The following is a 24,461-nucleotide window of genomic DNA, read 5'->3' as shown; positions in this document are numbered from 1 at the left end:
AATAGCTTTTAGTGTATATAAAATATTGAAAAGTTTTCTAAAATTTTCATCATGCAGTTTTAAACCTAACTTTCCTCAGTCAACCAGACATGAGGGGACCGTTTCAACTGTCAAAAACGTGTTTCCAAGGCAAAGTAATGTGCCAAAGATCTATACATTTTCAGGCTGGAGTAAAGAAATTCCTACTGATTAAACATGATCACAATCTCAGATATTTATGATGAACCTGCAACCCACATGTCATTCTACCTGTCTAGGAAATTGATTAATGAATAATAAACACAAGCTAAACACTACACGTTTCTTTACAGCATAGATAGTAGGTATTTGTGTGGCTGACAACAAATTACAAACTATGCAATTGTCCAAATAACAAACTCCCACATTTTACCTAGCACCACAAGGTATGTACTATTATTAAACTCTGTTTACTGTTCTGTACACAAAGATGCGGGTGCACACTGTAAAAAATTATCACATTTTTCCATTCCATATTCCTCATTGACTTTTGAGAGAACTGGTTTTAGGGAGTCAGAGCTACAGTATAAACAGAAAATAAGGTCTTTGTAATTAGGATAAGAACCCATCACTTGGCACAGGAAAGAGGATTTGTAGAATAGTAAATTGGCATGCTGTTGTCATTTTAGCTATACAATTAACATGATGTCCCCACTTTGAGGGGACTCTGTCATAATAGCTGTTAGTTAATGCTTTAGTTCAGTTCTGGAGGGTTACTACTGCCTGGGTATACTAGTTGTGCCTATCCCAAGGCACAGAAAACGTGCAACATAAAGTATGGCACTCCAACCTCAGAGCTAGCAATGCTTTTATGAGTTGGATATTGGCAGCCTCCTGGATGCCTAATATGTTCCCTATCATACTATAGATACAAAAATTATACCAAATTTATATATTTTTTTTGTGCTCCAATGTTGCATGTAAAGTTGAGTGTCTATTTGTGAAACAGCAGATAAATACCTATTATGGGAAAAATGTGTACATTGAATTTTATTCAAGAATATTGAAATGCTTCTGCAACCAGTTATAACAGTTGTCATTACTGGATACTGTATAAACAGCATAACTCTAACTAATTTCTATCAGGTATATTTTAAACGCAAACACTTACAGCAAGAATCAGCCAGATTTTAATCTTCTAAAAATCTTGTACAGTTTCTAATCTGTTCCAGAATTTCTGTGCAAACAGTACTACAGTCATTTTCTACTGAACTGACTGCAAAGAGCAATTAGATCTTCATTAATATGCAAATGTGGTCCACTGCAAATTCATCTGTATATGAGGTTTAAATATGCAAACAGTGCTGAGCTAGAGACCCAGATGCCTTTATTTACTTTGAAATTGAGGGGCTTAGCTAATGTTGTTGTTGACAGAAATATTCAAACACACAGATCTGCTGCAGTGTCATCCTCTAGCCAAGTTCTGGGACAGATTTTCTTTTTTTATTTCATCTGCAATTTTAAAACTAAGGCAAAAGAGGAATTAATTCAGATCAAGCAGAAAACTGGAATACAATGAACCTAATGTCCCATATTTCTGCATTACTCCTTATTTAAACCATAAAGGAGTAAACACAATGTATTTTAGACATATTTTTCTGTTCAGTATTTTTATACTGGTTATATTTATACTTAAATGTTATGTTATACTAATAACTCAGATCACACCAATGTTCTAATGTGGAAGTGGCAGCAACATACCTAACCTTAAGAGAAATGACATATATCTTACTTTTATTGAATTCTTACCTATTCATTCAGCTCATTTTTCTCTCCTTTTAGATTGTTCTCCACTTTTTTTCTTGCTTGGCTCCCATTGACCAGTAAAAATTGTGATATAATGTGCCAAACAAAAACTAGAAATATCCCAATTTATACATTGAAATGCTAGTATAAATTGAAAATCATAGAGTTAGAGTATCCATTTAAAAAAAATTATGTAATGCATACCAGTATTTATTACCTTCACACTTTCCCATGATACAATATTGGTTTTACACAAAATGGTGCCCTGGGCAAATATGAAAGAGCGAGGCCCAAATGCACCACATTCTAGCAGCCTGTATATCTGTCACTCTGTCATTTGGGAGCATGGAGAAAGTGAGGACCCTGGGAAGCTGCCCAGATTAAAACTGTCTCTGCCCTGATGGTACTCTAAAGTAAATCCAAACCCATTCACTAAAATCCCACATTAGATGTCATTTTAAAGGTTGTTTCCCCTGTAATAAAATCTGCAGCTTTTATTAACTATCTGGTGAACCTGCAGTGAATGTTTTAGTTCAGGGACTTGTGTTGATACTCTTTCACATAACCCCTAATTAGGACTCCAACGGCTGTGCCGACATACACTCAACAGGAATGATCCACCGTTACCACTATTGAGAATGTAATAATGTGCATATGATGTTATCATTGGAGGGAAAAAAAACATTGAGGTAGAAAGTGACTGAAGGATGATACAGAAAATCAGCACCAGGAAATTGGAAAGGTTGAATTAGGTGAATAAATAATATAATAATTAATTTTAAAAAAATTGGCAATTGTTCATTCTACAAATGTCTTAGTCAAAGTCAATGTACCTTAATGTGCTTGCCTTTTCAGAATATCATGTTTTTGTTTATACATTATCCAAAATTAGTAGTACTAATTGAAATCTAATTGAAAGTTGAAAATGACACAATAATATGTATCCTGGTACCTGTGCAGTTTTTGCTTGTGTTCACAGATTTCCTGCACTGTTTTTATATATAAAAAACAAAACAACAGTTGTTAAGAATATATTTTAATGTAAATTTTGCCAATTTGGCTTTTCTGTAGTCAAAATAAGAATGAATGCTAACACAAGCCAATTACAACTAGGTATGTAGAGCAATAAAAGATAATAAATGAGTATGGTGAATTTAAAATTTACCTAACCTTAGGTGATAGAAAAATCTGATCACTTTTTAGGAGAAGGCTATAGACTTTCAGTTCTATTTCAGTTTGATCACATTTTTTCCTCAGCTTTATTTGAAGCTGTCATTTCAACTACAGTATGCTTACAGTACCCATGGGTCCTGTGCTCAAAATACCAGTGGCACTTACATGTCATCATGTGAGTTCAGCGTGGAAGGACCAATATTTGCCACCACCATTGGAAAAGAGGAGATACCCAAGTAGTCAGAAGTATGACCAGAAAATTGCAGGGAAACGAGGTATGTTTAGAGACCGGGAATGTGATGACTGGATTGTTCAAGTATTTCTGAAAGCTCTCTAATGTCTATACCCAATGTAGGCTTGATTTTGGACATACTTAAATTTCAGGCATGCGTTAAAGCCCAGTTCTACTTCCCCCTCCCTCTTTCTTTTTTTAAACTCTAATGCTTTGGTTGATAAATTCTGAATTTTAAATACCTATTTAGTAGATAAACCTCTTCTTGCTTTAGCAAGTAAAACATAAGTTCTCATATTTTACTTGCTGCACCTTGAAAGTATACTACTATAATAACAGTAACCAATTTGCAAGAAGACATTATTGTGATATTAAATGTGTTTCAAATGAGTTTCACAGGAGTTTGCATAGACTGCTGTTAGATTTAAGCTGTTTTTCTTGACATATTCCCCACTTCTCTCTCCTGATTTAAACAATTTTCCTAATGTAGACCAAAGTTATTTCTCAAATGCTCTTAAGCTATATGCAGTGCATCAGCTCAGCTTGTAAATATTCATGGAGTAAAATTGTTTTTAAATTGTACTTAGGAAAAATAAAACTTTAAACGCCCCATGATTTAACACCGATACAGCTGTCATTCCATCATTTGATCTCTTCTAGTGCTTGTCTATCATAAGACAAAATACATGACTTGCTGGATAGACACGGGATATGGCTCAGTGTCTAGCAGGTTTGTGTTTATTATTAAATAACTGTAGTATCAATGTTTGCCTGTAAGACCTAATGCACAGTCCTGTGTAATCTGCAAAATGGTATTGACATAAACTGATTTATTTACTGTCCATAATGTATAATTAATGGTTGCTTGACAGATAACTATATCATCTATGCTAAATGATTTTTATGTTCTTTATACTGTGATTATATGTATTGCAATGTAATGCACTGACTTCTGGTTACTCTGTACCTAAGTTAATTTTAAAACAATGGGATCAGAAGCTCGAGGAGATGTTTTACATGTCAGCAACCTATTTGTGTTTTGTTCGGTTGCTTCTGTTGTCCAATCCATCACCTTCTAGATGTTCCTAAATAGGCCCTGTTGCCATTTCTTTCAGCTACAGTCTTCCAATATAATTATATGTGTATTTGTTGTATTTTATGCTTCTTGTAAAAAGCTTCAGTTATGTAGAATTTAAAGCCCTGAGACTGCTGCTGGGGGCAACCATGAATATGATATCAGTAGGCCCAACAGACTAAGAGCTGTCATTCAAGTAACTCTCTATAGTAGTGGCCTTTCCTCCCCTGACAGCTACATAAGTGGTTAAAATAGGAGGTAAAGGATGAAGGAGCTGGGCAAGCTGGGCAAGCATAGACAATAAAACCTTCCCAGAAGAGGGGAGGGCCTTAATGTGCTAGGAGGGAGCAGGTATTATGGAATGATTCAATTCCCTAGCACGTTCACAGGCACATTGCAAGTAATTTAAAAAAAATGTTTATTGGAAGTACAAATTCTGCAAATAAAAATGTATGTACTTGATATTTATGGGCTTTTACCTGCACAAGTTTATTTAGGCTCTAAATGTCAGTTCAATTACATTGAATCCTAATCCTAAACTTGTCATTTTGTGTAAAGTATGAAATGGTTAAAACTCCCTGTGAGGCTTTTTCCAATCTGTGGTAGGCACAAGAGGAAGTAAAAGAAACCTTTCCAAAATTGCCTGATCACAATTTTTTTATTATGCCATCTTGTTTTCCAGGCAGGAATGACATAACTCCTGTACATGAGCACCGGAGTTAGGTAACTCCCAGCAACAAGGGGTATGCCAAGATACCCAGCTTCATACATACTGCGCATACATAATAGGAAGGGATATTAGCTGTTTCTTATGCAATAAATAACCTCTCTGCTCACAGTGAATGTCAGATTTGTTTACAGTTTAGGGTGTCCATATTTACACGGGAATGTACCTTTTTGTAATAATACTTTTTTTGATGTTTTTGCACAACAAATATATAAAATATCAAAAGCACATGGCCTATGGCATTATCTCATAATATGCAATACTTTTGATTGATTAGATGAAAAAGTCAAATTGATCAAAATATTGTAATAAAAAAATAGGTAAAACAGAAAATAGCCAAATTGTGCAGCCCATCTGAAAATCTTGTCCTGTTTCAGTTTTATTTCTTATAACTTCTGTCAACTATTCTCTCTTTGAAGTTTCCAGTACTTCTGTAGCCCATTTGAAGTCATGTAGATTCAATAAATAGTAGCAGATCTATTTTTGGTATTATACATTGGGGTGAATGTTCTAAATGTTCTAAATGGTATACCCCATGGGACAAATGGAAGAGATATTACTGTAATTTTATCAATAAGTTTGAATGTCTGTATCCTTTTATTAATAGACAGAACCACCATATGCATGATAGTATTCCCAACTTCTGTTGACATCCGCTGCATTTGATGAATATGTGAGGATGCCATTTATTTAAATTAACTGGAGTTCTATACCATCTGGGGATCTCTTGGGATAGTTTCTATCAGATAGCCAGATGTGTGGTCCAAGCATGCTTTCCATACTTTGATTGACCGCTAATTACAACTAATGCAAATATGTACCACATCCCAAGGATCAAACAGATTTAAAATGAAACCCAGAACTTTTAAAGTAAGGGTATGGGTTATATAAGTAGCAGGACTTTCAGGCACTTCAAACCACTACAAAATAAATTAAAAAGGCATTTTTTTCAAATTGCTAAATCAATTGCACATAAAAAAAAACTTTGTTGACCATAACTCAGCATATCAAATTCACTGCTAACACTACTACTTTTCCCACGTTGCACTACTATTCTATATTAATTTTCCATTGACTTCAGCACCCAGTTTACATAGATTGAAAGCCTTGTGTCAAAGCCTTATCTCTATCTCGACGCGTTTCACAGAGTTTGTCTGCTTCATCAGAAGTACTGCAAAGGGGGAGTGGTTTTCTCTAATAAGAAATAATTTTTATTATATGTATCAATATGGCCCTTTTTTTAAATGTATATAAAAAATAATTACATTACCATGAAAATCTTAAAAATATATTTAATTTACAATCTGTATGAATTATTTTTTATTTAATGCTGGTGGCACACATTTCTCTGGACTGGGCTTAGTACAGTCTGGCTACAAGAATTGGCAGGATTATCTGAAGCATGGTCCAAGCATGCTGTACTGTGTGAGGGGCTTGTATCTTGTAAAAAAAAATCTAGAGGATAGATATAATCCATAGTCTGCAAGGGCTTTGTCAAGCTTTTTTTTATCAAACCACCAATTTAGTATATATTCTGCAGTAGTCTCCCTAATTACTGGGAGGTTACTCAGGGATGATCCTTTCATCACATGGTGTGCAGTCTTAAGTGCTCATTCACTGTCAAGCAATAAATTAAAAGTTTTTTTTTTTTAATCTAGGGAGGTATTGTGAGTATGGCTACTAAGTTTTGAAAGCTGGAACCAAATTTCTTTAACCATTTTGCACCAAACTTTACACCTAAATTTTGACCCCTAAACACATTTTTAATCTTCTACTATTTTATTCTGCTCAGTCTAACGCTCTGGCTTAAAGTGATGCAGCAAAAAGAATTTGTTTTGTATGAGAAACGTTATGTGTTTCCAGAGCAATGTGTATCAGTGATTTATGTTTCCCTTAAAATGTTGCTGCTGTCACTGGAGCCTGATATACAAGGTTTAAAAGAGTAGTTGGAAGGAACTAAATAAATATGTAGCAGAATGATGGTAAAGGACTTCTGCCATACCGTGTTATTAAAAACAGTAAAGTTCTGTCTGTGTACATGCACTGGCTATGTTATGTCTGGCTTATGTTCAGACCTTGCACAACTCATTAAGCAGCAGAAATAAATTCAGACCTACTGTGCCAAAGTGTGATCTGCAGGACTTGCAGATTTAAACATAAAATTCCTTTTGTACTATCAAACAACTGTTTGGGTCGCATAGAAAAAGTATAGTGTTTCCTGTTGACCACACAAGCCAGCATTAACTCTTATTTTGGGTTCAGTTGCATAAACATTTGTATTTACTTGCACTTTCAACTGCACAAATGGGTGGTATAAAATATTATACATCCTTAATATATTTTTATTTGTTAAATACATACAAAAAAATGTAAAGATTATGTCAGGGCAAAACAAAATAAAAAAATATGCAGTACACATCTGAAATGCATGCAAGTTCCTTATTGCCAGGGGAAGATTTACATTTTTTATTTTCCTAAGGCTTACTGTACACGGACTGTTTCCCCAGCATTTAACCTGAGGCTAAAGCCCATGTTTGAAATCCCTATGCATTCCAATAGGCTAATCTACACCAGGGCTTTCCTTCAGGCACGTTTATGAGCTTTATCTTAAACGTTTAAAAAATTAAAACGCAGGGTAAATGCAGGAAAACGCTCCCATTGAACTCAATGGAGGTTTTACATGCGTTTTTAAGCTTTTTATGAAAGCTTCCATTGAAAACAATGGGGGCCTTTATAAGCGTTTTTAGCAGGACTTTGGAATCTGAAAGCCCCCTTTAATAGGGAGACTCCCAGGTCTCCACCACCTCACCCTGGGGAATGAGTACAGGGGTACATAAAACCCCCTTGCTCATTTCCTGAAAGGGTTAAAATATGTGTAAAAAAAATAGGACCAGGCTTTAATGTTAAAGTATTTTAATAAATGTGTTTGTGTGTGTGTGTGTGTGTGTCTGAGGTTTTCCGTTTCTCAGCCATTCAGCACTAGACTTGAATGGGGAGACTTGTCCCCATTCATCTCCAATGCTCTGTGATTGGCTGAGAAATAGGAAACCCTGATGACAGCTCAAGCATCATCAGGATTTCCCTTTCCCCAGCCAATCAGGGAGCAGAGCAATCAGCGGAGCTCTGGTATGCTGACAGCTCAATTCCCTGATTGCTACAGAGGAGGAGCTGTAGTATGTGCTACAGATACAGAACACATGTCACAGGACCTCTAGGGCTGCGGGAGCAATCGAGTGCGGAACTGTCAGCATAGCAGAGCTCCGCTGTTTTCTCTGTTCCCGGATTGGCTGAGGAAAGGGAAATTCTGATGATGCTTGAGCTGTCATCAGGGTTTCCTTTTTCTCAGCCAATCACAGAGCACTAGAGATAAATGGGGACAAGTCTCCTCATTCAACTCTAGGAAAACATCAGCCAATCACAAAGCACTAGAGCTGAATGGCCTTGTCCTCATTTAACCCCTAGTGCCCGGGGATCCCTCACTGTCAGGAGGAGTCCCATGGCTGTGCTCATATCATGATTGCAGCTATGGGAATTATCCTGTCATTGGGATAACCTGTAAAAAAAAAAAGTTTAGTTACACGAACAAACACATTGCAAAAAAAATACTTTACCATTAAAGCCAATTTTGTACACATATTTTAACCCTTTCAGGGAATCAGTAAGGGGTTTTATGTACCCCTGTACTCATTTCCTGAAAGGGTTAAAAGTAAAACATTTACAAATATAAATGTAAAAAAATAAAATATAAATGCTTATGTAAAATCGCGTCAATTCGCGGTAAAAAGCACCATAGGCGTTTATAAAAGTCTTTTAGCTTTTTAAAGTCAAGCTTCAAAATGCTTGTAAAAGTGCATAAAAATGCATATAAACGTGGTTGGAACGTTTTTATGCATTTTTAAAACGGTCCATGTAGACCCAGCCTAAACTGGCTACCTTGACCCCCCCACACACCTCCCAGCAACAGCTTTGGACACATACAGCCAGGAGAAACTCTTGTCAATGTGTTTATCGTTCACACAATTCAGCAAGGGGGCAACTGGAGAAACTCCCCTTAAAAAAGGGCACTTCTATATTCCAATTCGCTTGCTACCTATAGACCCCCACAGCACAGAGCTTATGTTTATTGGGGGCATGATGTCCTGTTTATTGGGGGCATGCAGGGATTTGGTTTTGCCACAGAAAAAGGGTACATCATTTGCCCTCTTTCTTCTCCCTTTCTTATGGTTTGAAGTTATAGATTTATGGACAGCCCCTATTTCCTTTCTGTGAATGTCCTAAAGCTATTTAGGAGACTGGTTTTAAAAAAATAGTAGTAACACCATGCATTTTTTTCTTGATTTAATTTTTTCTCATATAAAACTTAAAAATGTGTGGTTCCCCTTATTTTTTGTCTTCCAGATTATCTGGAAGCCCCTTTATTAAGAGCAGTCCCCCCTCTTCTGCACTGCTGGAACTTTGCCTAAATTGTTGGCCAGGAGATCACTCCTAATAAAACAGATAAAATTGTTGACTGCATACAATGTATTACTGGCTTGCATATATCTGTAGTTGAGATTTTACTGTCATTATGCTTCTTTGTGTAGTTGTAAAGTGTAGTGTGATGTACCCTTTGTAGACATTAAAGTAAAACCAAACTCAAGAATTAAAAAATGTGACCAGGCATGTCCTTTATTGCAGAAGAGACTAATCTGTCCCCATTCCACCACAGATTCTGCCATCTTTTCCTGCTTCTCTTCTCTTCCGGTTACATTTTTCGACCAACTTTATTGGTGGATCTGGGATGACCTAACTGCATGCACATAGGAGTTCATTTATCCCTGCTTTTTTTTTAAAAGAAGACAGTGATCAGGCAGGTATATTGATTTCAAAAGAGACACTGGCTATTCCTTTCTGCCCCGCCTCATCACCAATTTTCAAAGCAGAACTTTCAGCTTTAAATTCCACACAACCGGATTGTAAAAAAAAAAGTTAAAAGGAAAAGATAATCATGCGGACTGTATTTAGTTTAGTGCAGTACAGGAATACAGGTAGTCCCCAAGTTAAGGACATCCAACATACGGAGGACTCTAGATACAAACAGGCTTCCCTGCTCTTCATGTGCAGAACAGAGGCTTGACAGGGCAGAGGGGGCGGTTCACATAACTTGCAGAAGAAATCTTTTGCTAAACACAGCTGAGACTGAGCTCTTCTACAGCCTCTTGTAACTCTTTAATGACCAAGACAAACTCTGCAGTTGTTTCTTTTTGCATATCAAAGCACACCTTGCTCCAGAAGTTAATGAATGTCTAGGCTCCATAAAGTTTTTTTTTTTTGCTTTGTTTGTGATTAACTCACAGTAGGGACTTTATACAGTAACTGACACAATGCTGCCCAATAATATGTTAAGAAAGACATCTGTACTAATTGCATTTATTAAAATAATGTACCTGTTCCGACTTACATACAAATTCAACTTAAGAATAAACCTACAGTCCCTATCTTGTATGTAACCCAGGGACTACCTGTAGTTTAAAATTTTATGTAGGTTTATACAGAAAAGACCAAGTGTTCTGTAGAGTCTGCCACTTTTTTTTTTATCTTAATATTGATATTTGTTTGGTCCGAGCTTACTGTTGACCTGTGCTAAAGGTCTGCCCCAAGTATCAACTAACTTTTAATAACATCCAATACTTTTTAGGCAGGGGCAGACATAGGGAGGTGCAAAGTGTGCCATTGCAAATGAGCCCCAGACATCCCCTGACTCTAAGTCAGTTCTGCATAGGTGCCTACTGTTGGCTACGTTCTTAGGGTTAGCTATGAACTGATCTAGTCCTGCTTTTTCCTGATCTCCATGTTCTTGATCGTAGCTGCTCTACTAAACCTTACTCACAATCCTCATGTATTTAAATGTTTCAATCAGTCATGTCCCCATTTTCCCTTCTATCCTTAGGAAACTAGCTTCCTGCAGATTCTTCTGATATGTTTTATCTCTTAGACATTTCACAATTTTTGTCGCCTGTCTTTAGACTAAATCTATCTCTCTAAAATTGTTTTGTATTCGGAATAGAACTCAGCATTCTAAATGAGATCTAATAAAGATTTTAAAGAACTATATGAGTGAATCAGGACCTCCATTCTACTGCTGGTGATCCCACAAGTGATGAAGAGGAATTTTATGTTCCTGTCATGTATTTATGTCAGACACTGTTGTTAATAAAGTCAAAGGGATCACACTTTTAAGGATCTTTATATGGTTTAAAACAAGACCTTCATATAAAAAATATAGGATTTAGTAATTTACAAACATACAGTTAAACTGAAAAGAACATGATGATATTTTAATATACTAAATAATATTTGTTTGCATTTTTTTGAAAGTGTCATTCTTTTAACTCCTTTGAGGTGCAACCTTTATTAAACTATTGCCAGCCTACTGTAGTTGCTGTAATTTCAAATAGTTTTGCCTTGTTTTCCATTACCACATTGTTGTTAATGTCAAGTTATCCTAATAATTAGCCAAGTGTGTTTTATTGCATGTTTGTGCACCAATTCTTATTGAAATACATTATTTATCTCATGGAAAATCCTAGACTATAAATTTATTTAAAAAAATAACTTCTGTATGTTTGTTTAAATAAAGAAGGGCTGCCTTTCACATTATTTTCCTTTTAATATCTTGCAGCAACTACGTCAATAGTGGCATTCACAGTGCTCCTCTATTTCAAGGGTTCCCGAATGCTGTAAGTTTGTAAATTTTATTCTTGGATCAGTCTTTTAACTTATACATAGTATTTATATATTGTTGTTTTATTGTTGCCTTTATAAATCACATCACTGTGCTTTACAAATATGATCTACTTTCATTTTATTATATAGGAGAAAAAGTGAATGCAAGAGAAGTAAACCTGGTCACATGACATGTAAACTCGTGTACCCAAGCTCCTCCCCTATCGCTATATAAAAGACCTCTTTTGCAGTTAATTCTGCACAGTTTTATTAGGTTTTCAGACATAAACCTAATTGTGAATATTTCTCTTCAACTTACACATTTAGTAACAAAATGCATTTTAGCTAAGGTGTTTGCCTAACATTTATTCTCAATACTAATGGTTATATGTTGCACCTGTTTCACACAGTAAAATACAAATTATAAACAGAAAAATGCATATGTATATTTTTTTTGTAAAAACCATACTTGTAAGGCTTAGAAAAATACACGTGTTATTTTATAGATTATTTAAAATGTTAAAATCAAACTATATTAATAATAAATAATTGACAATAAATAAATCAAGTAACATGATTCTAAAGGGATGAATATAATAATACATTTATTGTATTAAAAGGACATTGTCACACTGGTGCCCTGGATAGTTGGGAAGCATGATATGTTTTCAAGATGTATAGAATTTAACTATTGACGCCATGGAGCCCCTGTGGTGAATTAGAAAAGTGTCCGGTAATGATGCTTGGGTAACCACAGTTCTCCCCACATGGACCTAGATATTGCTAATAATAATAAAGCCTAAATAAATGACCCCAGGGCAAAGGAAGGACATCAACACAAGTGGCATATTTTAACATTTTGCTGATGACGAGAAGCCTAATAGTAACACAAGTCCAAAGTCAAAAAGCTCATTTTAAAGAGAACCAGTCACAAACCTGGCAATTTCAAAAGAGAATACAATAAAATAATGCATGTATGGTCACAACTGCATATCAAAATGAATAGTGGTTCCAGAGTTATGAGTAGCTTAATATAAAATACTATTCTTCTCCCTTCATTGCGCAGTTTGGCCAGGTGACTAGCTCTTGAAAGAATAAGACAGTGGATCTATCTGAACATTTAGGGTACTATACATGTACCAACATACTTACAGTCTCCCAAGATCTCCTGTTGTTGCATATGATGTAGTATATCACTGTGAATATTGTTGGATTTGTGAAAGTGGTACAATCTGCTGCTAGGCGTATCTATGGGAAAATCTACCGTATTTTTTGCCGTATAAGACGCACTTTTTCTTCCCCAAAACTGGGGGGGAAAAGTTAGTGCGTCCTATACGACAAATGTGTTATAAAATAATTAAAATAATATACTCACCCGATACCCGATCCTGCGTGTGTCTCTGGCTGCATGTAGCGTCTGTCTCTTTTCTCCTCTGCCAGCATCGTGTCTTCTCCTGTCTGTAAAGCAGAGCGAAAGAAGCCGGCACAGCGCCACCTGCTGTTCTCTGTCCTAACTGCCGTACAGTGGAAAAAAAAGCACAGAGTGATCAGAAGGGGAATTTGAATGACAGAGTGATCAGAAGGGAATTTTGAATGACAGAGTGATCAGAAGGGAATTTTGAATGACACAGAGTGATCAGAAAGGGAATTTGAAAGGCACAGAGTGATCAGAAAGGGAATTTGAATGGATTTTCCTCCTTTAAAATTGGGTGCGTCTTATATTCCGGAGCGTCTTATACGGCGAAAAATACGGTATATAAACAGTAAAAGCAATTGATACACTTAATGTAATAACCCATTGTTGTATAAGGTGTGTTATTGTTATTATGTAATTTATGTATTACCAACCTTTTTATTATTAATCAATAAAGCATATAATTGACTAATAAAAAGCCAGGTAAGATGTAAGGGACATGGCAGAGCTCTGCATTTTCAGAGATGTATTGATTATTAATAAACTGACACTCTTGGGTAACACAGGACCAAAGTCTTGCCATAAGATATGGAATACCTCAAAATAAGGTGAAGCTTCAGCAAATGTATAAAATATAGAGTTCATTTCTGACGCTTAAGTTAAAATTATAGCTGCGTAAAAGAGTAAGCTTTCTGGGTGACAGAGCAAGATAAAAAATTACTTATAGTAGTACTTTAATTTCAGCGTCAAGTTGAAATAAACTGAAACTAAATTTGGTACATTTTATGTACAAGTTTGATATTTCAAATATTGAAATAAATGGTAGCTGCCAATTAGCCCACCAGAATAAAGACTTAATTTAGAAGTATTATTAACTAGTTGGTTATATTATATTATGTTCATGCCACCTGAGACTTAAACCTCAGCAATGTAAATATAGGTCTTTAGTTTTAAACTGGTGTAGTACACCAGAATGTGCTTTCATGCACATGCACACACAGTGATTTGTAAATGTGAGCATGTGATTGCAAAGGCAATCAAAGTGTCTCTTGCCTGAATGATCATTTTTACAATAAAATAATAAAATATTGTTGAAATATATGTATAGTTAAAACATGTATGAAATTTAATTTTAAATGATTACACAGCTTAACAAAAAAGAAGTGTATTTAGTGTATTTCAGGTCTGCTGAATCCTGAAATGACATCAGTTTCATTGAATTGGCTGTAGTTCTTGTGATACAGGAATCAGAATAGATGATTTTACCAACAAAAAAATGTTAACACAGCATAATATTATCAATCTTTATTTACACCAATATTTTGAATTTTTTATATTAAATGTAGTATTATTTTCATGAAACTTTCATTTGCCTTCTCTTTATTCATACATTTTCTTTTTTATAGAAATATGAGTTCTTTAGGAAGAAGTTGTTTAAATGACCCTAATGTTTTTTGCAACATTTGTGGAGAATATTCTCAGCAAAAACAGAGAAGAAACATTACAGAATTTGTGAAACAAGCATATCTTGCATATTTTGGTATTAAACTGAGGGACCAAGATAAGAATTGGGCTCCCCATATGGTATGCAAAACTTGTGTAGTGTGTCTACGTCAGTGGAAAAATGGAAAACTGAAAATTTTAAAATTTGATGTACCTATGGTATGGCCAAAGCCCAAAAATCATCATAATGATTGTTATTTTTGTGCTGTGAATGTAAACTGATTCAATCGTTACAAGAAAAAAAAGTGGAAGTACCCTGATTTGGGTCAGCAAGACGACCTATGCCGCATGGTGCTGATGTTCCCATATTCCCATGTTCAGTACACTCCCTGATATTCCTGTACTCGACGTGGAGATTATACAGGGTTTGAAGTGTAATCCAGGAGTTAGCAGTGGAAGTGAATATGAAGGAGGTGTTTAATCAAACCAGCAGTTCTCCCAAGAAGAGCTCAATGATTTAATACGTGACCTAAGTCTGTCAAAACAAGCATCTGAACTTTTAGCATTCAGGCTAAAAAAAAAGAACAGTCTAAGACCGGAAGCTAAAATAACGGTTTATAGGACAAGAGAGGTGACACTCTTACCATATTTCAGTGAAGATGAAGACTTTGTGTACTGTTGTAACATCCCTGGACTACTAGCCCATATGGTAGTACCAGAATACCGAGCAGAAGACTGGCGGCATTTCATAGACAGTTCTACTCGAAGTTTGATATCTGTTTTACTGCACAATGCCAACTGCTATGCATCAATTCCAATTGGTCACACACAGAAAAATATGAAAATATCAAAATGTTCTTACAAAAGCTTTGCTATCATGAACACCATTGGTCCATATGTGTTGATTTAAAAATGGTGAACTTCCTACATGTACACAAAGTACCCATGTTTTATCTGCTTGTGGGATAGTAGAGCAAAGCAGGATCACTGGAAAAAAGTGACATGGCCTCCAAGGGAAAACATGAAAAAAGGTGCAGTGAACATCATTAACGAGCCAATGGTTGACAAAAAAAAATCATTCTCCCTCCATTACACATAAAGTTGGGATTAATGAAGCAATTTGTTAGAGCTCTGAACAAGGAGTTGATTGCTTAAAATACATTTGTAGATTCTTCCCTGGATTGAGCACTGAAAAATTAAAAGCAAGAATCTTTGATGGACCCCAGATTCGGAAACTGATAAATGATTCAAAGTTACATGACTGATACTGAAACTTCTGCCTGGCACAGCTATGTCATGGTTGTCAAGAACTTCTTGGGTAACCATAAAGCACAAAATTATGAACTGCTATAAAACTTGCTAATAAACTTTAAAAATGTGGGTGCTACTATGAGCATAAAGGTACGCTATCTCCATCTCCGCAAAAATTTCCAGACAAAAATTTCCAGGAAAACTCTGGCGATTTCAGTGAGGAAAGGGGAGAGGTTCCATCAAGATATAAAGGTGATGGAAGAAAGGTATCAGGGCAGATGGGATAGACACATGATGAGAGACTACTGCTGGAGCCTTCAATGTGATTGTCCTGATCATCAGCATAAAAGGAAATCATATAAACAGAGTTTTTCGATGATTTCTTTGTGGTTAGTTCTGTAAATGTACTGAATATAGAATATATTGACATTAGGTATTTCGAAATTTAATATTGTAAACATAGGCATATCTAGTTTAATTTTGCTAATTTTCATGTTTCATTAGTTTTTTTTTAGGTTATTATTTCAAAATTTAGAGCCAATCAAGCGAAACCAATACTATATTTGGAATCTGTGCACCAAACAGAATGTTTCATTCTGTTTGGAATGTTTGCCAAGAAAAAATTTGTTGACTTTAATGACTTTAATCTGTTTGGCAGGAAAATGTTTGTTTACCAGTGTTTTATATATATATATATTTTGTGTATTGTGTATTATGTGTATTTTTGTATATTTGCATTGGTTTTATTCATAAAACACATGATGTAGTGAGGTGGAGAGGCTAATGTATGCTTTTAACTTATTTCCCATAGCAAGGAAAGTAATGCTTATTGATAATACAGAAGGATTTGAGATTTGAGCCGTCCCAAATATATAATTTAGCTGGATTTCTCCTTCAAATGTGTGATTAATAACAGATATCAATGAAGTAGGTGTGGGATGCATTGTCCATGACTGCATTATTTTCAGTGTAAAATATTAGAATAGTTTAAACAGTTCAACAGTTTAAAATGATTAAGTAATCCCTCTGCAATCTCATTACCCTTTTCATCTCTTGAAGCTTCCATTCAGATTTAATAGGATTACTGTGTCTTGTCAGATAGATATAAATTGTTTATGAAGCAACATGTTTTTTTTTGCCTGCTTATCCTTGTTCTTGTAACATGAGGCTCAGACATACGTTATGTGACATATACATACATAATAATGGGCTGTTTTACAAACTAGGTCCTAATATTATTTGTTATGAAGCTGTTAGAAAAATTAATTACCTTGTATATTTGCCAATTATGGCAAGAATACAGCACTCTAAAAGCCACATATACAAGGCTCTTGGAAGGTTCATGCAATCATTTTAGCTATGTAATTACCATATTGATATAATGCAGTTGTGTTTATTTTATGCAATTTCTTTACTAGAAACACTAGATGCTGAGATTTGTAGGAGTTCTGAAATTGAAATGTCATTACCTAACCGTCCTCATGCCTTTATTAACTGTTGCTTGCAAAAATTCCCATAGGCTTCCGTTGTCATTATTATCACCTTGTAGCTTGTCTAATAAATAAAGCGCTCTTACAAATAAACACCATAGTCAGCTTTAAGGATATCATTTCTGCACATAGCTGATGGCATGTTATGTCAGTAATAATGGCCCTGGTCGAATCAATGTATTACTTGCTGTATTGATGTTGCTTTTATAGTCTGTACAAACATTTGTCTGTGTTCCTTTATAAGCCATTTGCATGTTGATGTATACCGATATTTACTTGCAGGTATGTGTAGACAGATATTCTTGACATTATAGATTAAGGTGTTTAAATAGGATGTCAAAAATGAGTCATATAGAAAAAATATATCATAATGGATACATTACAGAGCACATGATCAATGGTGTTACAGAGGGCAGATTTATTGCTTAGCACAGAGCCAAGGAACTGTAACTAGCCTATAAAAGATACAGCAAATAAGTAGGGATTTTACCAGTAAAGGTATAAAAAAAAAAAACGTAATATTCTTTACACACATTCCGTACTATTCCCTTTGAAGACCTCTCATTTTGTGTTCCTTTTTTTGCATATTGTTTCTGAATCAATTTAAAAAACAGACTGCTGGTCAAGGCACCTAGTATTTAAAATGTCCCACAGTGTTTTTCAGACTGAAAATAATAAATGTTCTCATATATCGCCTGTATATTTTGCCTGCACTGACAAATGCGGCATAATGAATGACAGTGTATTTGGTGTGAGCCAGTTCTGTGAATACAGCTAAATATATATTTTTAATATGTTGCATATTATAATGTTATGTTAGTTAAGGGATTCGTAATTTTGCTCAGCTGGCTACCCTTGTTATCCTGCTCCAGTAGGATGATCACTTTGCTACTTCCTAGATTAGCTTTACTGCTTCAATGGAATTATAGTTAAACATAATGTTATAGGATAGTAATACACCAGTTATCCGAAACATTAAAATATCAAATCCAGGTATATAATTGACAGTGAAGAAAGATTAAATTATTCATACAAATAAATCAATTTAGGATACCAGGATTTAATGAATGTAGTTTCTTTTTGAAAAATTACTTTGTTTAAGCTCCAGGTCTTTGAAAGATTTTTATCTTTGGATTTTAAAAAGTTGGCTTTGGATAACGATATTTCAATCTGGACCAAAATTAAATGTCTGCACAAATTACAGACTTGTCAATCAATAGTAATAAATAATTTAATACCTAATAATAATAATAATAATAATACTTTTTGCCGACAGAATCAACATTTCACTTCTTATGGCTTCTGGAGGTCAAACACAAGGGGTCTCCACTCTTTTAGACTGAGAGGTGTTACCCCTACCCAGTTATCTTTCCCAAACTACTTAAGCTGCGTACACACTTGCAATTTTTGTCGTTGGAAAGGATCTTTCACGATCCTTTCCAACGACAAGGGGCTGCAAGATGCATGAACGATGCTGTACATACAGCACCGTTCATACTCTATGGAGAGGGGAGGGGGGAGAGCGACGGAGCGGCACCCTGCTGCGCGCTCTCCCCCTTCCCTTTCATTACGATCGGCTGTCGTCCATCGTCCGTGGATCCGGCAGGTCGGTCGTCCGGACGATGGACGACACCGACTGTACACACGGAAGATTTTCGCCCGATAATTGGCCGATGCCGATTATCGGGCGATAAAAATCTGCCGTGTGTACGTAGCTTTAGACCCACTGTTCTAATTTCTACTAGATAGACACTGATTAATCTTTAGTCCAAGATAAGGATTGGTAGGGCTAATAAGCCTCCTTATAAATAGATAAAACAAAGGTCTCAAATTGCATTTTTAACAATTAATTTTTAGGGTTTACATACGTTAAGCACTATGGACCATGCAACTTTTTGTACCTGTTTTGGGCTGGTTAAAGATATAGCAAACCAAATGTTACCAAACAAATGTTTGTAAAACAAGGTAGCTAAAACTACACAACTTAAGAGTACATAGTCTTCCAGCATCTTCCAGTAACTGGGTTGGTGGTAGAGCTCCCTATATACGGCAGCAGCAATTTAGAAGGTTAGTAAAACTTTTAAAATGTCTCCTTGAGGAATTAGTCAAACATCTTTTAGAAGGCGCTAAAAAGAACTTTAGTTTGACGGCCCCAAGCATGTAATTTGCTTGGCTGTGGTAATACCAGTAAGCAGTAAATAAGAAGACCAGAAAATAGTCAGAATTATGAGTTGCTTTCCAAATACACAGCTTACCACTTCTGTCTGGGGTAAATCCTAGCCGAGTTTCCGGTTGGCCTATGTGAATTAACAAAGAACTGTTTGTTGAGTAGTCAATGGCCTGATCCAGTAGATTCAACTAAATCACCATTATGGTAAAATTAAAGATATACATTAGCAACTTTGGGAGGAATCTAAAAAAAAAAAGGCTTCTATTCACCAGAGCAGGTAGACAGGTAAGAGGCACAGTGATGTGTATCATTAAAATTGATTCACTAAAGGAGTGTGGGCTGTTCACACCAAGTGTGGACAAGCCTCCCCAATAGGGACATAGATGGCAAAACATTTGAGAGTGAAATAAAATATTTGGGCTGGGGTTGGGCTTTAAGAATAAGAAATACAGGGTCCATGTTAAGTTTTTGCTGTGATGTGTAGCAGCACATATCAGAGCCAAAAATGGTCTGTATGACACTAATCCAAACTTTCTGTTTTTCTATATCAATTTTAAATTTAATTTAATAAATCTGTTAATATAAAGTATGAGAAATGTTTTGTGACCTCTATTTTTACTTGGCAAAGGAAATGAATCAAACTAAATGATGAGCTAAAACACTAAGCCATCTGACAGAAGCTACCCTTCAGCCTCTTTATATCTGCCTGTGTCTTCTGATTGTGACGTGAATCACTATGACAAGGCTGTATCCAGATATCTTGTAAAATATTCTTGCATCTGACCAGCCATCCGCACTGTCAAGCCAATTACTAATACATTTCACATGCAATTTTTTTATTTCATATGCATACTTCCAGCTTTTTGTGCTGATTGCTTGAAATGATTATTTGCACTAAACTGGAAACTGCAGTGGGTCACTAAGAAACATTCTGATTCATACAGTTCAAATCTTATTGAAAAAAGCTATTGGCAACATCTCCACAGTGAGTCAGATCTTTCTGGATGCTGTTGCATGTTGATGGTTTCTATGATTTGCGTCATCAGCTTTGTGACAGCAGTAAATGTTCATTTCTCTATAAAATTACTTCTTCCTTATTATGTTTATGAAGTTCTTGATTTTCAGCCATTCAACAAAAGGAATTTGCAGCTTCTTATTAAAGCTGAACTCTGTATGAACATTCTATTTCCTATCTTCCTCCTCCACAATCACTGTCCCTTAATCTGTATATTTTGTTTAAATCATAACTCAAAAAATATGAATAACTCTAAACATTGGCAAGAAAATGTTTTGAATCCTGGACCAGATCCATTGCAGGTTTGCTGGATCACCCAGCTTCACTGATGAAAAAATATCCTCTCCAGCCTTAGAGAGCTTTATTAATCAGGCCCATTGGGAGAAGAGGACTTGATGATGCCAGTAGTCCATCAGACAGGAAATGAGGTTAGTTCACCAAAGGGTTTTTTACATACATCTCTAAACCCTTCTATCTGAAGTCTATATATAAACGATCCCCAGTAGGGTGCAATGTTCTGAGGAGCATCCCCAATTTGAGAGCCACCAATCAACACTTTATGTGACCATTGGCTTTTAATCCTAGCTATCATTGACAAGTGAGGTCCATACTGATAATTGGGAACTAGGAGTGGTTTCCAGTTATGTGATCACAATGTCAACGGGATGAAAGCTTCAATGTAAAAATAAAAGCCTGTCAAAAGAACACTACCTCCTTTAAACAGCAATGTTATTCTGACATTCCCTCAAACACTACCTGGTGGGAATCAATAACTGCAATTGAAACACATGGACCAGAAAGTTTTCCATAAATGAATGTTTGAGGGAATGTGTGATTCCCTATTTTAAAAGGAGAGCCCTTAGAGTATGCTGACATTGCTAAATTCGACTTAAGAATCTAAGCACCAGTGGCCTATGGTTCCATTTAATTTTAACATAATTGCATTTAATATTGCTAGGTAAGTAGATGTATAAAAAATAATATTTTATTGAATTATGTATTAACATACTATATCATAGTTAATGTATGCTCAGAACATTATTCTATAGCAAATCCCCATTGTAAGCAAATTCTGTGTACACACGCTGTAGTAGAACATGCAATTTGCTTGTTCACTAATGATCAACTAGTCATTGTATGTACATATATTTATAACTAATGAGGCTTACTTTATTTTCCTAGATATAATTCTAATCCAATTGAACACTTATGGAGTCAATGACCTGTTCAAGTATGCAATTAAAGAGTGGATATATTACAGGGTACATGCATTTTTTTCAGGTCAATATTTGAGAATGTGCTTGAAGTAAAACAATGGCCTCCAAATAAAACAGAATATGTGCAGGGTCATTTATTTATAGGGGCATATGCATGTACAGTTTTCTCTTAGTTCCCCTGCAAAGTTTCACAAATAAGTTAAACCTGCCAGAGAAACCCACCTATTACAGTTTTCTGTGAAGGTGTAGCAACAGCTATTCCTGCTTACATAGTAGGATAAAAGAATGTTGAAAGAATGTTTCAGGGGACACTGCTATCAGCATTGTCACTGCTGATTTAAAAGCCTTTAGTTTGTTAATCTGCATCTGGCCACACCTAGTTCTAACTGAAAAGTGACCAACATTGTCATCAGCAGTGCAGCCTCCATATTCCTCTCAGCATGAGTTCTCTTTAATGTAATGACTGTAAATGCCAACAATCAGTTTCTCGTTTTTTCTCTCTTTTGGTTTATTTAATAAAAAAAAAGAAAAATGTTTATATATTGAATGCATAAGTGATCAAAAATACCTGTTAATTACATCAGTGCAAAACTGTCCTGTATTCTGCTCACTTCCTGTGATATCTCATATAGTCCTAGTTTTTATCTTGGACTGGTTGATTAAGCTACGTACACACTTCCAATTATTATCGTCGGAAAACGAACGACGAACGTTCCTGCACGATATACACGAACGATCGTATAGCACTGATCCTGCACATAGAGTTAACGACACGATCGTTCGTAGATATTGTACACACAATAGATACAATCGTTTAAGCGATAGAGGAACTATGTGCACGACAGGAAAGTGAACGGACGTTCGTTCATCACGCATGCTCTGAACATGGACGATCAACGAACGACCGTACACACGAACGATGTTCAACGATCGTCGTCCAATCCGATCCGCCGGTCCGGTCGTTCGTTTCCAGCGACTTTCCTCGTTCGTCGGCGTCGTTGGTTACTTTTTTACGAACGATTTTTTGCCCAATCGATCGTTCGTCGTTCGATTGGAACGATAAAAATTGGAAGTGTGTACGCACCTTTAGACTTTATGTTGTTTTTATCTGAAAGTGTGAGTACTTAGGGAATTTAGCAAAAGAGACAAGGCAGGGCTGAGGGCACTCAAAAATACTGTGTATTGTCAAACTATAACACGGATAATGAGCTGCATTTTTTACAAGTGCATTTCTAATAGGTCAACAGGAATTTTTTGGTTCTTGCATAGGGAAATGCATGTATTGGGAATATGTACTGCTTGTTTTTTCTTTGGCATACCCTTTATTCATCAATTAATACTATAGAACAGTTTAAACTGTATGTATCATAACTTATACATACCCATATTTGTGTACAATTTTGAGACCCTTGATCTGTAGGTGCCTCAAAAAAATGATTCATAAACCTAACACAAGTACAATACTTTCAATCTGTATCATTCCACGCTTATAAAAAAGGAGCATAAGGAGATGCAGTCAAAACAGCTATTACACACACACACTCGCAGCAGACATGAAACAATAAACAGTCTGTTGCTGAGCAAGTAGGTTGATAATGAATGTAAAATATGTAGCGCAGAGCGATTGCTGATTAACCTGTTTTTCACATCATAATTATAACTTGCATTTATACACCACCCTAAAAAACATGTTTGATCCTATACTGCAAACTTGTATTGAATAGTGTAAACATGGTATTCTAAAGTATAAAGGCTGGGTAAAATGGTACTCTGCACATAACTGTAGTGTATACACTCACTGGCCACTACACATTGCTAGTATTGGGTTGGATCCCATTTTACCTTCAGAACTGCCCTAAATCTTCATGGCATAGATTCAACAAGGTGCCGGAAACATTCCTCTGGGATTTTGATCCATACTACACTGATAGCGTTATGCAATTGCTGCATATCTGTTAACTGCACATCCATAATGCATACTGCATCCCAAAAGCATTCTTTGAGATCCACTGACTTAACATTGCCAATTTAAAGAAACCATTTTTAGGGGGGGCATTGCTGGCTAATGACGGTGTAACACACATACTGCCCCAGCTCTGATCTGCCCAGGGGGGTCCACGCTGTGTCAGCACACATAGTGCCTCTTTCTTACCTCCGGATCAGCAAAAAGTGGAAGTGCTTCAGATGGGCTGGCAGGCTTTTTTTCCACCGGCGCCCACACCACATGGGACCTGGCGGCAAAGCTGCAGCCTCGACCTCGGATTCAGGATCAGGGACCGCAAAACGGCAGCAGCCCAGATTAAACACAGAATCAGCATCCCTAGACACTGCAGAATAACCCTCCCTCCACAATCAAAGTACACCAAGCTCCCCAATTAGAAGCCCTTACATTCCTGGCCTACTAGACAAGATCTGGAATCAAGCATTGGCAGGCTGGAAGCTAGCTGCAAATCTGAATTCCAGGCCTTGCAGCGCTCCTTGCAGTAAGTCATAGCTACTATGCTCACGCTGCAATCTACCTGCGCTGAGCTTTCCACTCAAATGACAGCCCACAGTACGATTTTAAAGCTCAAAGGCAGAGAGATGCTATCTGTAGGATCCCTTTTTTAGGACCAAGGAAGGTATTATGAGGAAGGCTAGAAACGCTGAGTCTATTGAATACACAGGTGTACATCGTCAGTTGCTACCAGACCTATCCAAATTCACATTGGATCTCCACAGGGCTCCTAAGCCACTGCTTAATGTCTTGAAAGAAAGGAATATTCTATATAGATAGGGTTATCCT

General features: G+C 36.1%; 1 protein-coding gene across 1 annotated transcript in view; it reads left to right on the top strand.

The window, feature by feature from the left end:
- The window catches only part of LOC140328020 (uncharacterized), a 57,047-nt gene that overhangs the window by 20,465 nt on the left and 12,121 nt on the right, over positions 1–24,461 (top strand). Inside the window, exon 6 of the mRNA XM_072407351.1 lies at positions 11,633–11,690. Coding sequence (XP_072263452.1) covers positions 11,633–11,690 — 58 coding nt within the window. The remainder of the gene's footprint in view (positions 1–11,632; positions 11,691–24,461) is intronic.

Source organism: Pyxicephalus adspersus, chromosome 1, assembly GCF_032062135.1.
Source record: "Pyxicephalus adspersus chromosome 1, UCB_Pads_2.0, whole genome shotgun sequence".
In the NCBI taxonomy this organism is placed as follows: Eukaryota; Metazoa; Chordata; class Amphibia; order Anura; family Pyxicephalidae; genus Pyxicephalus; species Pyxicephalus adspersus.
This window is presented reverse-complemented; position numbering and strand designations above follow the sequence as displayed.